This window comes from Leptonotus elevatus, chromosome 13, assembly GCF_054856555.1.
Source record: "Leptonotus elevatus isolate MCC_2025b chromosome 13, RoL_Lele_1.0, whole genome shotgun sequence".
Taxonomy (NCBI): domain Eukaryota; kingdom Metazoa; phylum Chordata; class Actinopteri; order Syngnathiformes; family Syngnathidae; genus Leptonotus; species Leptonotus elevatus.
Window position 1 is genome coordinate 18,157,855 of NC_141251.1, and position 13,127 is coordinate 18,170,981.

At 38.9% G+C, this 13,127-nt stretch overlaps 1 protein-coding gene across 1 annotated transcript; it reads left to right on the plus strand.

The window, feature by feature from the left end:
• Positions 1-4,303: 4,303 nt before the first annotated feature.
• nkx2-3 (NK2 homeobox 3) lies at positions 4,304-7,609 on the plus strand. The gene is made up of 2 exons (XM_086093339.1): positions 4,304-4,791; positions 6,285-7,609. The coding sequence occupies exons 1-2, from the start codon at positions 4,422-4,424 to the stop codon at positions 6,938-6,940; spliced, it is 1,026 nt and encodes a 341-aa protein (XP_085949465.1). The 5' UTR covers positions 4,304-4,421; the 3' UTR covers positions 6,941-7,609.
• The last annotated feature ends 5,518 nt before the right edge of the window (positions 7,610-13,127 follow it).

Genomic DNA, 13,127 nt, shown 5'->3' on the forward strand with positions numbered 1-13,127 from the left:
ACAATTTTGAGGGGGGAGAACCCTGCCAAATTTCAAGGCGGGAAGCAGCATCAACAATCTCCAGACTTGCTTTTGCTTTTTTGGCAACACAACAAAGGGTGTTAAGAGAAAAACGTGTTTCAGTGCTTCATACTGGCAGTGCTAAAGTTATTTTCTACACTTGTACCATTAACACATTACAACAATAAGCTGGGCAATAAATCAAATTAATTCGATTAATCATTATTTTGAAAATTTAACCGATGAAAATTTGCTGAAATCGAATTTTGTCTTCTGGATTATTAAAAGCTCTTCTTCTTATGTTCTGTTACATCAAGATGTTATTGTGAGTTGTAATTTTGCTAACTATGAATGTTAAATTTATGTTAAAACTGATTCAGAATCAGTATACATTATTGTTGTCTGAACATTTTGCACAGGATTTATTTTTGAATAAATGACACCTTTAAATAAATGTTTGTTGGGTTTATTGGATTAAAATCAATTCAAATCATAATCGCTCTGAATCACTGGAAAAAATAAAAATAAATTATTTTTAGGCCATCTTGCCCAGTCCTAGCTGCAGCTAAAGATTATTTCAATAATCGATTAAACTGTTCATTATTTTTCAATTAATTGATGAATTGTATAAAAGAAAAAAAAATCATTTCCATCCTTTTTTTTTAAACAGGGCATTATTTTAAAATTACACGAACATAACATAACATCTCATCCGAGATTTGAACACAGAACCACTTGCAAGGACTAAAGAAATCTGAGACCATATGTTGAGATGAAATTCCTAGAATTTTTACAATTTTAAATAAAAAAAGATATTGAATCGATTCATCAATTACCAAAATAATTTTAAATTAATTTGATAATTGATTACTCGGTAGTTGTCGATAAATCGTTGTGCCTCTAATTACAATTTAAAACGAGAATGACATTTAAACAGCCCCCCCCCCCTCCAAAAAAATATGTTTGTTACATATGAACAAATTACAAAATGACAAAGATATTGACATTCACACACACACAAAAAAAAATCTGACGATTTTACAGACTTGTCTCTTTTTTTGTAAAGCGTAAAGACAAACACTACAGGACGTATTGTAAAAACAGTCCAATGTTACTATTATGCATTAAGGGACCACAATTTTATCCATTGTATACTTTCTAATTACTTTCGATTACTCGTTTTTCAGAATTTTATTCTGTCAAATATTGGTATCGGCATCAACTTCAAATAATCCATATCAGTCTGGCCTGAATTAACAGAGGTCAATTTTTGTTCCACTTGTAGGACAGTTAAAATTTTTGAAAAAAAATGAAATCACTTTTAGGCAAGATTAAGTGTGTTTAGCTCTTGATCTATAAACAGTGGTTAACTTATTTTTACACTTGTTTAACAGTTTAGGAAGTTAAAAACGAGCTGTCATTAAAGTCAAGCCTTACTGTTTTGTTGTCTTAGGTGCAAATGTAACACACCATAAAATTCTACTTTTAGTCTACAAAGAAAAACAAAACAACACGAAACCACCGCAGGCAGACATGCTTGAAAACCCATCTCACTACTGTAAGCATATATCATCTCTGAGCAAATCATCCACATTACACCTGTAATCAATACACTGTGTGGAACATCTACACTTGTGAAAAGCCCCCAAACAAACACTGGAAAGTGACAAATGCTTATGTTAGCCTAGTGTGATAAAAGACACTAAACGCCTCTTGGTTTTACATGAGAAGACGCCACAAGCCAAAGTAAATCAGAATCGTCTCTTTGGGGGCCTTCAAACTTGCACAAAGTGCTGAGAGGACGTTCGGGATGAAATGGATTTTGTGAGAGTACACCTGCCATTCTGTAAAGAGACTTCTGCTTCAACAGGTTTGTCGATCCAACACATGGAGACAAGGCTGGAACTAGTCGAAACCTGTTCAGCAACGCCTGGCAAGCCACCAATTCTTAAAGTCCTCAAGCAGCAAGTGAATTAAGGGAATGATTGAAATTTGACTGCTGAGTGGGTGGAAAGTGTTGATGCGGAATAGATGGGATATGCGGCTTATCTTGTTCATAGGACGGCAGCAGCCCGACGACCTCTGTGCGGGCTCGACCTGAGAGGCTTATCTCGCGACGATTCTGCGATGAAGATGATGTATTGGCGGAGGGTATGGCGAGCAGCTCCTTGACACTCTTTGACGGGGAGTCTGGGTTTTGTTACAAGCAGGAAACAGACTCTTCCGCTCCGTAAACAAGCTAGCTCCCCTGGTCGGCACTTGTTGGGGGGGGGGGGGGGGGGGCGGTCGTTGCTGGCACGCGAGGACCGCCTGAAGATGGCGGCCTGAGCGCACGCGTGCCCATAATTGATGGCCGCCATTTTAAATTAACAATAAAAGTTAGGCTAGCATGCTTGCTAAACACTTGGCTTATAATTGAAACACTAGTTCCCAAGTGAAAGTGAAATGCACAGCTATACAAAGTTATGTCCTAATTTTGATTCGAATATTAAGTGTCTTAAAATAAGTATCTTGTAAACGGAACTGTGATTTCATATTTTACTTAAACTGGCCATTTGAGGGTTTGTTCCTTTTTTCTTTTTTTTTTGCTTTAACACTCAATAAACAAGATTAAATAAATATTTAGGAAACACCGGCTTGGTGTGGGCGTGTTTTGACAACCACATTCCACTCAAGGCAGAATAAAATGGTCCCAAATCGTTAAATTAAAAAAAAGCCTTCTCATTGAAAGTATACTTCATCTTCTCCAATCTCCAGGCAACAAAAAGTGGTTGAAATCGCATTAAAATCTGATTTGAAAACCACGTGTTTATTTTCACATTTCAGACCATAATTCCTCTCTCTGCTTTAATGGCCCGTTTAGGGAAAAGACACGTTTGTAAACCGCAGCAGGGCCTAATCTAAACAGCATCTCGTTAGATGGCGAGCGGATGAGATTAAGCCAGCATGCTTTCCTTTTCTTTCCACACGGTTTAGGGCCAATGGGCCCTCGGAGCCTGGCGCCTGGCGCCTGCATTTGGGCCACAGTAGACAGGTAAGAACAGAGGTGTCCCGTTTCAACAAACAGACCCCATGCACCTCCACCCCCTTTGACACGTCGATACAGTTCCATTGGAGTTAAATTAACTTTCAAAACGCAACCGATAGACGTATTATTGGAATGGCCTTTTTTTAATGTTCACATTGTGAGAATCTCAAGAATTAACATACACCAAGAACTCTTAAAATCAAGTAAAAATTCAGACAAACTGTTATAAAAACATAAAAATACATATAACACAAAAATAATTGGCTATCACAATATGTAATATCATGTGGCAAATTGAATGCTGATGCAAAAAAATCATATCAATTAAATTCAAGGCAGAATATTATTAAATGGTCAATTCATTATCGATATATTTGTTTAAATTAATAAGTTATAAATAGACGTTACAAGTCTAAAATACATTTTCGGACATCCTATTGTGGAGTATTTCGCACCGTCTGAGCGTTGTTATCTTATCCATTACAGCCAAGACAGGAAACAAAGATATGGCTAATCTGTAGTGGTAATGGGACGATTTGGTTGGAGGGGGGGGTTGTCGTTCAACACATGATAAATGATTTTAAACTTTGTGCAAAATAATTGATCTGGGGAAATTAAAGGCAGTTTCTCAATTGTTTTGCTGTGTATACGGTCCATTATTTTTCAAGTGTTTTTAAATGTTAAGTACATTTGCAGTTAATAATTTGTTTTGAATTGAAACATTTATTACAGCACATTTTTACTGAATTTTTATGTGCAATATTTGAATTGAATCAATAGGCCTGTTTATGTATTTTTCCCCCTAGTATATTAAAGCAGTAGTAGCATAAAATGATAGTGTCTTAACGAATAGAACCTCTGCCTTCATTTTGATGAACACGAACGCGTACATCATTATTATTTACAATGTTGCTTTTGTTGGTGGAGCGTAAAGTATTTTGGAGTGGTGCTTGGGGTAAAAAGTTTGAGAACTATCCTATCACTTTCAATATAGGGAGGGGTGTTTCCTAAATTAGGTTTACGTGATCACACACACATATGCAGAGAGAGAGAGAGAGAGAGAGAGAGAGAGAGAGAGAGAGAGAGAGAGAGAGAGAGAGAGAGAGAGATCTGGATCTCATTCAGTCCCCTCAGGGAGGGAGAGGACAGCATCTTGGCTCATCCAGCTCTTTCTCTCTTAACTCCGTTGAGCCAACCAAACAGGGTTGACACCCCCACCCCTCCTTTTCCCGCCTCGCCCTGCAGTCATTGACGTGCAGCCGAAGGAGAGGGATGTCTCCACAGACCGTCTTGTTCTGACAGAAGGGGGGGGGGGACACCTTTACGCACAGAGATATTTGGACACAAAAAGTTTTATTTTATTTATTTATTTAGATTTTTACCGGTGGACACCATGCTCCCCAGCCCGGTTATAACATCCTCCAGCACGCCCTTTTCGGTCAAGGACATCTTGAAGTTGGAACTGCAGCAGCAATCGCAAGAATTCCAGTTCATCTCGTGCCTCTCGGGTCTGTCCGCCGCGCTGCCGCTGCAGTCCGGCGCTTTCCGAACCCACTCGCCGCCCTCCTGCATGCTGGCCCACAGAGATAGCCCGAGTCCCATCAGCTCGGAGAGCGACGAGAGGATGTTGTACCTCGGCGCGCTCGCCGAACCGGATCGGCTGCACGCGGAGTCCGGGCTGCCGGTGGAGATGTTCGGCAACCCGGCGCAGATCCACCCTGTGGATTTGGAACTGGAGACCGAGCAGGAGGATCGAGATGCCAGTGAGTGCACCATACAACTGTATATATTAATTTGTGAGCGGTCATGTAAAGTTTTCAACAATCCATGAAGTCTGTGCAAAGTTTTGCTCGTTTCTCCACGGTTAATAATATTTGATCAAAACAATGGCACACCTTATGCAAATTGATGCATGCTCACAAGCAGTTCCTCAAAAAAATGTGATCTTCAAACTATCATTCTAAACACACCGTGGCCACATTATAGGTAAGCTCGTGAGAGCTTATAGAGTTGAAGTCACTTTTGACAGTTGGGTTTTGATCGACACTTTCAGAGACGTATTTAACATATGTTAATAATAATTTTAAAAAAATCTGCATTGCATAATGACAGTAAATAGTCATATGTTGCCTTTAAAATCTGAAGAACAATACAGTGCTCAAAATTTTGATTATGCGCTACTTTACACCACTGCACAATAAACAAACACATTTCAGAGCATCATCATCTTCTTGTATTAAAGTTCATTAATGAAGTGAACAGTGAGTAAAATTTGACAAAAGAACATCTTTAATACATATAGAACATTTTATCATTAATATGAATGTACATTGGCGTCCACTGGCAGTGCAAGACGCATCATTTCATCAGTAAATTTAAAGTGCTGTCAGAATGTTTTCATGTTTCAAATAATTCTGACGAGCAACAAATGCATTTTGTGATCTAAAAATATATCTTACATTCACTTAAAGTTTGCGTCAAATACGATGACCAAATAATTACGTTTTTAATTGAATCTCAAATATTAAAATTGTCTGAATTCATGTGTCAAATGAATTTACAATAATAATAAAAAAAACTCACGTGGGGAAAAAATAATCAGATTTTTAAATAATTTCGAATTTTTATATAAATTTCAAAAGCTATATTCTAATTGGCATAATTTTTGTGTCAACTAAATACAATAAAAGCATCATGAAAAATCAAAATTACTATTTTTGGTCATTTTGTGAATTTTTACATCAACATCTCAAAACACTAATTATAGCGGCTGTTTTTTTGTCAAGAAAAAAACCGACTAATCACGTTTTTGATAGGATTTGAAATTGCTTTTAACATTAAAAACGTTTATTAAAGTTGTCATAATGTTCAATGTATGCAAATAGATAGATAGATAGATAGATAGATAGATAGATAGATAGATAGATAGATAGATAGATAGATAGATAGATAGATAGATAGATAGATAGATAGATAGATAGATAGATAGATAGATAGATAGATAGATAGATAGCATACATTTTATGTTTGTATTTTTTATATTATCTAAAAATATATGATTAAACATTGTCTGATTTTTCAAGTGAACACAAGAAAAAATAATTACATTTATTTAAAAAAATAATAATTGTAAATAAGGAATTGTACTTCTTTAATTGAATTTAATGGTGTGGATAATATAGAGTGATGCATATTTAGTGCAAATTTGATTGGCTATATGTCATGAATTATATTTTAAATATGTGTCATCCATCAGAAGTCGTCGGTGCGTCGCGGGGCGAAGATGCCGAGAAGGCGCCCGGCAAGCAGCAGAGAACCAGGAGGAAGCCCCGGGTGCTCTTCTCCCAGACTCAAGTATTCGAGCTGGAGCGTCGCTTCAAGCGGCAGCGCTACCTGTCCGCCCCGGAGAGAGAACACCTGGCCTGCTCGCTCAAACTCACGCCGACGCAGGTGAAGATCTGGTTCCAGAACCGGAGGTACAAATGCAAGCGGCAGCGGCAGGACAAGACTCTAGAGATGGCCGGACATCACCACCACCATCACCATCACCATCACACGCCGGGGCCTCCGGCACCTCCCCCGCCGCCCAGGAGGGTGGCCGTGCCGGTATTGGTGCGGGATGGCAGGCCTTGTTTGACTGGATCCCCTACTTACAACACTTCCTACTCAGCGGTGGGAGCACCGAGCCCATACGCTTACAACGGCTACCCGACATACAGCTACAACAACTCGGTGTACACCAACACCTACTCTTGTGCTAGTTTACCTGCTTTGCCGGCCTCCAGCAGCGCCGCCAACGCTTTCATGAACATGAATTTAGGACCCCTGGGCGCGCAGACGCAGAGCCAATCCACACAGGGGGCGGTGGTCCCTCCGTGCCAGGGAGCTCTTCAGGGCATCAGGGCATGGTAATGCACCTTTGGACGCACCGCCTGGATGTATATGCCTTTTGGGGATGACACAGAAAAAAATGGCCGTTTCACGTGCGTAGGCCTGCAATCTCCTGAACTGACAGGTGGTCTTCGTGAGTACGTTCTCCTTCTGTAAAATGGAATGGCTGCGTACTTGTTAACTTCCTCGCACTCTCTCTAAATGACATGCATCTTGGGATATTTTGCGAGCAAAGCATTTACAAATATCCAACCGATGTGTCCTTAATCGTTTGTTACCTGACAAGAAGAACATCCGGGTATTCCGTGCGTATACTTGCTTATGCGTACTTGTTCTGTGTCTGATGACGTCAAGGACGTACGAACTGACAAAAACGCACATTGAGAAACGGATGATGACTGTATTCTGAATGCTATACAGAAAGGTTTGACTGAAATAAATGCAGTACATTTATCCAAATAGAAGATGTGGACACTTCTATTGTTTACTGAATGCTATTGCAGTAAGGATGCTGCCAGTTTAAGCCATCCATTAGAACGCTTATGCAGAAGTTACCACAAGTGAGGATCTTGACTTTGAGGCACCATCTTTTGGATACGTTTTTGTTTTTTTGTTTTTTACTGTGATATGATAGATACTTAACAAAAAAAAGTTTTCCCTTCACAACATGCACGTGTGACACATTTTTTTTGTCAGTTAATTAATGGAGCAGTTCTATTTATGGCCGTTTACGCCCACATTGTTAATTATATAAAATAATAAAATGATGATATTGGGATTCATTCCTGTAAATTTTGTATTGAAAGTTTGTGTGTATTAAAAAGTTCAACATCCGCAGTTTTTACGATTTATTGCAAGAAATGTTTCCTAGCAGATTTTGGTTATTGATTTATCACATTTTTACATTTAACTCAATGAAATGTCAACACCAGAAACTTCCTCTACTCATTTTTCTTTCACACAAAAAATCATGCTAATATTTTCTAAGAAAAATAATTAAAAATTCAAAGTATGGCCTACACATGAAGGTTATTACTAACATTTTCATTTTGTATTAAATGTCATATAAAATAAATGTGTTCCATATAGCATGAATGAAAAAGTTTTCATTATTTTCATTATATCATGCAGTGTACATGTTAAAAACAATGTTATAAAGGATATGGGAAAACAGCAATGTCAGTGCTCGTGTTGCCCTAAAATACTTTTGCACCGTCATACGTTAACTTGAAAAAAATGCCTTGAGCTATCTTTTTTAACGTGACACTAATCTTTAAATAGTATTAGTGTCTTTCCTGTGAGAACGTTCCAAGGAGTATTTGCTGAGACAAAAACCAGAAACTTTGAGAATGTACTTCCGGTCAGGATTCGCAGATGGACATTAACCAGGCAACCGCTTGCTTCTTTTTTTTTTTTTTTTTAAAGAGAAAATAGAAATACAAGAATGATGATGAAACATAGTTCTGTGTATTAAACCACATATAGCAACTCCTCCAATAGTTGATTGGGACGTCCACGCGCGCTGTTAATTAGAGTCTATTAGCGCGGCTCTGAACGCCTCCTTGCAAGCTGTCACTAATGGAGCCGAATGACAACATAAACAGAGCGTTTGTCTCCATGATGGACACTCACTTCCCCCTGGTCGGTGCACGGCGGTGCTATAGTGTAAATAGAGCTGGCGACAGCACGGCGGTGCCTGAGGACGCAGGCCGGACGACGGCAGAGTGCAGCGATCGCTATCTGCATGCCTCCAAAGATAGCAGGGCTCATCTGAGGTATGGCGTCCCCCGGACAAAAGGCTGCCATGGCAACTACTCCAAACACTTAATACACAGAGCGGAGCACCTAATTAGTGCCGGGGGACCTTTTACCTATCAGGGGCCATTTTACAAAGTCCTGCGAGGGCCAAAAATGCTACCTATAAGAACATAGGGAAGAAACATATCTTTTAGTTGTCTACGCAATTGATAGACATAATGAAGGTCAGTAAAACATCGTTGAGATTTTTATATTACAAAATTATAACAAAAATATTGATATAGTAGCTATTCATAATTGTGTAAAGGAGTCAGAGAATGTCTCTCACATTAAAGCAATTTACAAGTTAAATTTAATTATGAAGATGCTAAGACAACATATGTACAAAAAAAAGGAAATGTTGCTCAGTTTTTGGGATTGGATTAAAATCCAATGTACATAAACTTTCAGTCTACCTTCGTGATAATTCTAACCAATTTTGAAACTGCTGCGAGGTTAAGTTGTTTGAAAACCTTTCCAAAAATACGGAAAATAAAATTATCAGACAGTTATAACGTGGTGTTAAGTGAGGGGTAGCTCTTACAAATTTGTTTGGCACCACGTTGAATGCTTAGTCGTGTATTTGGTCATATTTAATCAGGATAAAAATAAATAAATAAATGCACCGGCAGAGTGACGCAGTGAGTGCACCCCCAGCTACCTCACGGGGGCGCTGTACGCGCGTTACACAGGCGACTTTTGACATCAGTTTCAGTGGCAACTGAAGTGTCAGGTAAGCACATCAAGCACGCTAAATTAATTTTATTTTTTGTTTAGTTGATTACCGGGAACCATAGAAAATAAAAATATAAACGTTTTTGTTTTTTCTAATCTGCATTGTACTGTAGCAGATCACACCACTAATTATCTTATTGCTTGTTCTTTGAACATGCAATATTAACGGCTCAGCATACATAAAGTTTTTGTTTTCCCTTAAAAGTGGTGGTTTGGGAAATGCAAGTATTCTACACAAAGCCATGATCAGTATATCAATAGGCTATTGCATTGATTGTTTGTATACTTTATTGGCATATTTACAGACATAAGTCAAATGAAGCATATTTATCTGCTGAAGGGGTTTACATTTTTAGCTGTTTTAAATAAATAATTGACTCATCCCACCAGTTTCAGCAAGAAGATAATATTTTATCTATAAGTAATAAGATCAATTCATTATTTTCAAGTACAATTAATACGTTTAAAAAAAACACACACATTTTGCCACTTCCTGTCAAATGAAGATGACATCACTTGTGCTCAGGAAGCAGGTAACGACCAATCATTGTTGTGTTTGCACATGTCACATGACCAAACCCAGAAAACAGGTGAGCTGTGATTGGTTGTTACTTGAGCTCTGAGCACCTATGATGTCATTTTCAGTTGTTAGCAAGTGGCAAAATGTTTTTTCAAAGGTATTAATTGAAGGCTACTATAAAAACAATGAAGTTATCAAATTAATCTTGGACAAAATATTTATAAACTTTTTACTGCTGAAAATGGCTAAATTTGTCAAGTATCTCTTTAACGCCTTTCTTTTTCCTCGAGTTGTGTAATTCCAATACTACATACAGAGCATGCGTGCAGTAATATTAAACTTACTTAGCAGACAGAGGGCGGGACTTTGGATCAACAGGGGTTCACTGTTAAACACTGCTGGTTTGACCTAATCTCGTGTGTGCACAGTCTCACCCAGGAAGATTTTTAGGCTTGTTCCAGAAACATTTAACAGATAACATCAGTACATTAGGGAATGTAAACATTTACAGTGAAACCTCAAGACCTCTATACTAAACTATATCACCTCCCCTATGGGGACGCCACATCCATCACAAGCCAAGCACACCATCCCTATGTGGCCTCTCTATTTTTTGAACAGTTTACTCCTTTCCACACAATTTGAAACGATATAATCAAAACACTTTCTTTTCTCTGGTTTTAAAAACAAATAGGTGTATATCAAGAAAACAAGCCTTACTGCACCCCAAAGCTTTTGCTATTAAATTGAGTTATAGAGTTCAGGCTCACAAAGGGAGCATAAACGTAAACAAATACACTGATGTCAAGGTTGTGTTTGTCTGAGGGATAAATGGGACAACAAGGATCGAAAAGCTCTAAAGTTCTTCTCAAAGCAAGCAGTAGTGACAAATGTATGAATTGGGTAGCGATTACCTAGACAAGAATGCTTAATATGAAAAGGTGACCTATTTAAACTTCTTTTTTTTTTTGCTGTCCAGGCTCCATGTCCTGCCATCCACTCCCACATTCAGTGCCTCTTACACAGTTTAATTTACCAATGCCATGCCATTAAATTATTATTTTTTTTTTTTTAAGGCAGAAAACAGACCCATGCAGAAATGTGTTTTTATTCCACTTCTGGGTCTGGGCAAGGATTTTGAAGGTTTCACAGCACACAAAAATCTTTCTATATAGACCAATTCATAAATAGAACATCACTGCATTCTACTACCCTGATTTCATTTTGTTTCATGTTTAAGGATACACTTAGCTCGTAAAAGGGGCTCAGGCAGCCCCTGCCGAACAACCTCACTTGAAAAAGTTTTCCAAAAATGGACCCCTGGCATCTTGGTGTGGATTTGTAAGCTTCCCAAGCCCTCCTGGGTGGTCATAAACGTGATTTTGCCCAACCGCAGACATGAAAAAAATAAAATCCCTGCAAAAGTGAGATCATATACACTTTTAAGTTCCAGGCAGGGACTCAGGTCTTTTATCGCGACATTCCAAGCTAGAAAATGGTGGAGCCAAAGCCAACTTTAGGACAGCAAATGGAAGAAGATGGATGCCAACAAAAGTTTGATTTGATGCCATTTTGGTCCAGCGATTGAGCCATGGTGTGAGTTTTGTAAGATTTTCGCATTTCGTAAAAAATGACCACTCAAAACTTGAGTTTTTTTGGTCTTCAGGGCCTTTGATTTACACTGTTTAGCACTTTGAGATTTATTTTGAAATGTAAAGTGCATTACAAATGAAATTTATTATTATTATTATTATTACTGTTGTTACTGTCATGGCTGTCATGTCTGCACAGCAGTTGGGTCTGACAAATGGACAAAAATGGAGCCTAAGGAAAAGTGGGATTCTTGCCATTTTTGGGCACAAACCAAAGCTCTCAGACCCTCTTTGCTCACAGAAGAAGAGATTCCCAGAACCAACTGTCAGTGTAGACAGAAGCACCATTTTGCTGAATACCTGGAGAGAAAAAAGGCTGAACATTTGCAGGAAAAGACTATTCCCGAGTCAGAGAAATGTCCCTGGTTAGGGATTTGTGTTGCAAACATGAACTGATACTTTTTCATCAACAGGACAGACTAGACTAGAGACAGTGTGGTTGCAAAGGTGGCAGGGGAGCAGTTAGCGCTGACAAGAGCTAAGCTTGGCTAATTTGACAGAGACAGAGGACAGCTTCCTTTTCAAGATCAAGTTCTAAAGGGCAGGGAGGTCTGTTTCCTCTTCAGTGTCCCTGACTGCACCTGTGTTGCGCACACACGCTGCACTTCGCACATGAGCGTGGATGTGCACCGGAGCTGTGTGCGTGTGTATTTCAATGAAGATTTCATGACCTTGCACACATTTTTCAAAGAGAAAAGCGGCATGGGTGTGAGTGGGAGAGAAAGTGGGAAGACACCTGCATTCAGACATAACAATGGTGCAGTGTTACACACACTCCCAAGGTCTCCTACACCTCAGTCCCCAAGGCCAATATTATCGAAGTGTGTGATTTGGGGAAGAGAAATCTTTTTCTTGATGGAACTTTTTTGACCATACAGCACAATACATTATGTAAAAGAAGGATGGCAGTCCAGGGTAGGGAGAGCTGACATAGAGGAAGAGAATTGTCTTCACGTGTGTGTGTGTGTGAAAATATGAACATGTCCACAGGTGCTTGCTTTAAGGGATTTTGAGCAGTGGCTTGAGTTTCCAAAACACAGGCTCATAACTGTACACAAGGGAGAGTGTGCATGTCCATCTGCCAGCCCTTTGTCAACACTAGGGGTCTTTTTCAGAAACGATACTGTACATGAGCATGTGGGAATAAATGGCCTCACATTACACTAAATACACGTGGAGAGGCCATATTGGAAATTTGGACACCTGCTTTAACCTTCTGACACAGACAAAGTTCTTTGTCAAAATCTTATTAAAGTGTGTATCATGCAATAATATATACATTATGTAACACAGTTAGGACAGTCATCATCATAACAGAGAAAATATGGTACACGAGCCCCTTTACCAAAAACTGGTCATCCCTCCAAAACGGATGAAAAGATGAGTATATGACTGGTCAAAGAGGCAGACAGGTACAACTACTGAAAGAGCTGCAGGTATTTCTGGCAAGCATTGGCTTGTGACAGCAGTCTCACGTCTTCCTCATTTGGGCAATGGGGCAAGG

Bases quoted from the DNA above. Each gene is read 5' to 3' on its own strand.
- nkx2-3 (XM_086093339.1), top strand. From the start codon at position 4,422: ATGCTCCCCAGCCCGGTTATAACATCCTCCAGCACGCCCTTTTCGGTC. The intron at 4,792-6,284 runs GTGAGTGCACCA...GTCATCCATCAG, and splicing joins GCAGGAGGATCGAGATGCCA to AAGTCGTCGGTGCGTCGCGG.